The sequence below is a fragment of the Neopelma chrysocephalum genome, unplaced genomic scaffold, assembly GCF_003984885.1.
Source record: "Neopelma chrysocephalum unplaced genomic scaffold, ASM398488v2 Primary Assembly neopelma1_158641, whole genome shotgun sequence".
NCBI classification, from domain to species: domain Eukaryota; kingdom Metazoa; phylum Chordata; class Aves; order Passeriformes; family Pipridae; genus Neopelma; species Neopelma chrysocephalum.
The window spans coordinates 1-3,410 of NW_020934872.1; the positions used below are offsets into that span (position 1 = coordinate 1).

Here is a 3,410-nt window from a genome sequence, read left to right on the forward strand (position 1 = left end):
AATTGTCACCTCCCACCCCCCCAGGACAACTTCGGCTACGACCTGCCAGCGGTGGAGGCGGCCATGAAGAAGCACGAGGCCATCGAGGCCGACATCTCCTCGTACCAGGAGCGCATCCAGGTGGTGGTGGAGTTGGCCCTGGAGATGGAGTCCGAGGGCTACTACGACACCAAGAGGATCAGCGCCCAGAAGGACAACATCCTGAGGCAGTGGGGCCTCCTGACCGAGCTGGTCTGCGCCCGCCGTGCCCGCCTCGAGCAGAACTTGGCCCTGCAGAAGATCTTCCAGGAGATGGTCTACATGATCGACTGGATGGAGGAGATGCAGGTGGAGCCGCCGGGGAGGACACGGGGGGGTGGCTCTGGGAGCTGATGGAATGGTTGAGATGAGGCTTGGTGGGCTGGGGGAGAAGGGTCAAGCCAAGGTCTTGGTGGATGATGGAAGAGGGTCAAGCCAAGGTCTTGGTGGACCATGGAAGAAGGGTCAACCCAAGGTCTTAGTGGACCACGGAAGAAGGGTCAACCAAGGTCTTGTAGACCACAGAAAGGTCAACCCAAGGTCTTGGTAGGCCACAGTAAAAGGATCAGCCCAAGGTCTTGGTAGACCATGGAAGAAGGGTCAAGCCAAGGTCTTGATGGACCATGGAATGGCCAAGCTGAGGTCGTGGTGGATGATGGAAGAAGGTCAACCCAAGGTCTTGGTAGACCATGGAATGGCCGAGCTGAGGTCTTGGTGGACCATGGAAGAAGGGTCAACCCAAGGTCTTGGCGGATGATGGAAGAAGGGTCAACCCAAGATCTTGGTGGACCATGGAAGAAGGTCAACCCAAGGTCTTGGTGGAACATGGGAGAAGGGTCAACCCAAGGTCTTAGTGGACCCCAGGAGGGTCTCTCTCTTTCTCTTCCAGGTTCTCCTGGTCTCCAAGGACCTGGGGAAGCACCTGCTGGAGGTGGAGGACCTCCTGCAGAAGCACGGGCTGCTGGAGGCCGACATCTCTGCCCAGACCGAGCGGGTCCAGGCCCTCAACGCCGCCGCCCTCAAGTTCTCGGAGCTGGAGGGTAACGGGGGGCACCGGGGTGGGCACTTGGGTGGCACCGGGGTGGGCACCGGGGTGGGCACCGGCAGGGGCTCCTTGGGAAGGGTCAAGTCAAGGTCTTGGTGGACCATGGAAGGGTCAACTCGAAGTCTTGGTTGAAAGGTCAACCCAAGGTCTTGGTTGACCATGGAAGGGTCAAGGCAAGGTCTTGGTGGACCACAGAAAAGTCAACCCAAGTTAACCAAGTCAACCCAACTTCCAAGGTCTTGGATGACCATGGAAGGATCAACCCAAAGTCTTGGTAGACCGTGGAAGAAAGGTCAACCCAAGATCTTGATGGACAATGGGATGGTCAACCCAAAGTCTTGGTAGACCATGAAAGAAAGATCAACCCAAGGTCTTGGATGACCATGGAAGGATCAACCCAAAGTCTTGGTAGACCGTGGAAGAAAGGTCAACCCAAGGTCTTGATGGACCATGGGATGGTCAACCCAAGGTCTTGCTAGACCACAGAAAGGTTGACCCAAGGTTATGGTGGACCATGGAAGAAGGGTCAACCCAAAGTCTTGGTTGAAAGGTCACCCCGAGGTCTTGGTGGACCATGGAAGGGTCAACCCAAGGTCTTGATAGACCTTGGAAGGGTCAACCCGAAGTCTTGGTTGAAAGGTCGCCCCGAGGTCTTGATGGACCATGGAAGAAGGGTCAACCCAAGATCTTGGTAGAGCACAGAAAGGTCACTCCAAGATCTTGGTAGACCATGGAAGGGTCAATCCAAGGTCTTGGTTGAAAGGTCACCCAAAGGTCTTGGTGGACCACGGAAGAAGGGTCAACCCAAAGTCTTGGTTGAAAGGTCGCCCCGAGGTCTTGGTAGACCATAGAAGGGTCAACCCAAAGTCTTGGTTGAATGGTCACCCCAAGGTCTTGATGGACCATGGAAGGAGGGTCAAACCAAGGTCTTGGTGGACCACAGAAAGGTCAACCCAAGGTCTTGGTGGACCACGGAAGGAGGGTCAACCCAAGGGGTCTCCTCCAGGGTCGGTGACTCCACCACCTCCCTGGTCACCCCTTCCAACACCAAAACCTCTTCGTCTCGTCCCAGGTTACCAACCCTGCGACCCCCAGATCATCTGCAACCGGGTCAACCACGTGCAGACGTGCCTGGAGGAGCTGGAGGAGCTGGCGGCCAAGAGGCGCAAGGAGCTGGAGGATTCCCGCCAGCTCTGGACCTTCTTCCAGGAGATGGAGGAGGCCGAGGCCTGGATCCGCGAGAAGGAGAAGATCTTGGCCGCCAAGACCTGCGGCCGCGACCTCAGCAGCGTCCTCACCTTGACCACCAAGCACAAGACCATGCTGGGCGAGCTGGGCAACCGGCGCGCCCTCCTCCACCAGACCATGAAGAAAGGCGAGAAGATCCTGGCCAAGAAGTCCTTGGGCCCCGCCGGCATCCAGGAGAAGATGCGGGAGGTTTGCCTGCGCTGGAAGAAGCTGGAGGAGGTCACGGGGCTCCACCAGCAGCGCCTGGAGGACGCCCTGAACTTCTTCCAGTTCAGCGCCGAGACGGACGACCTGGTGGCCTGGCTGCAGGACACCTATCGCATCGTGTCCAGCGACGACTTCGGCCACGACGACTACTCCACCCAGGTGAGGCCGGTTTTACGTCCCCAAAACGGGCGGTGGAGAAACTGCTCGGAGAGTTTGAGTCTTTGAGTGGTGAGAAGTTTATTTGTAAGACAACGTCGGGGAGCAGATGGACAAACTGCTGGATGTTTATATGATTTTTGATAAGAGATGACATCACTCCTCATGAATATTCATGTTCATATTCATATTATTCGTATTACTCATATTACTCATATTATTCATATTATTCATATTATTCATATTCATATTATTCATATTATTCATATTATTCATATTCATATTCTTCTTCTTCTTCTTCTTCTTCTTCTTCTTCTTCTATGAATATTTATAATATAATTATAATATTCATAACAGGTGGAGTTGAGGCGGAGTCTTCAACTTGGCTCCTCCTTGACTGGGGAAGGGGTGATGGGACCTCCTTGACCGGGGAAGGGGTGTTGGGACCTCCTTGACCAGGGAAGGGGTGTTGGGACCTCATCCGGCTCCTCCTTGACTGGGGAAGGGGTGATGGGACCTCCTTGAGCAGGGAAGGGGTGTTGGGACCTCATCCTGCTCCTCCTTGAGCAGGGAAGGTCTGGTGGGACCTCCTTGACCAGGGAAGGGGTGGTGGGATCTCCTTGACCATGAAGGTCTGGTGGGACCTCCTTGACTGGGGAAGGGGTGCTGGGACCTCCTTGACCAGGGAGAGGGGTGTTGGGACCTCCTTGACCAGGGAAGGGGTGTTGGGACCTCA

General features: G+C 55.5%; 1 protein-coding gene across 1 annotated transcript; it reads left to right on the forward strand.

Annotated features, from left to right (window-relative positions):
• Positions 1-63: 63 nt before the first annotated feature.
• Positions 64-2,743, forward strand: LOC113962393 (spectrin beta chain, non-erythrocytic 4-like). The gene is made up of 3 exons (XM_027673149.1): positions 64-327; positions 908-1,058; positions 2,136-2,743. The coding sequence occupies exons 1-3, from the start codon at positions 64-66 to the stop codon at positions 2,741-2,743; spliced, it is 1,023 nt and encodes a 340-aa protein (XP_027528950.1).
• Positions 2,744-3,410: the final 667 nt, after the last annotated feature.

Excerpts from the sequence above, each read along its gene's own strand:
- LOC113962393 (XM_027673149.1), top strand. The coding sequence starts at position 64 with ATGAAGAAGCACGAGGCCATCGAGGCCGACATCTCCTCGTACCAGGAG. Across the intron at positions 328-907 it reads ACTGGATGGAGGAGATGCAG|GTTCTCCTGGTCTCCAAGGA; the intron begins GTGGAGCCGCCG and ends TTTCTCTTCCAG. Across the intron at positions 1,059-2,135 it reads CAAGTTCTCGGAGCTGGAGG|GTTACCAACCCTGCGACCCC; the intron begins GTAACGGGGGGC and ends GTCTCGTCCCAG.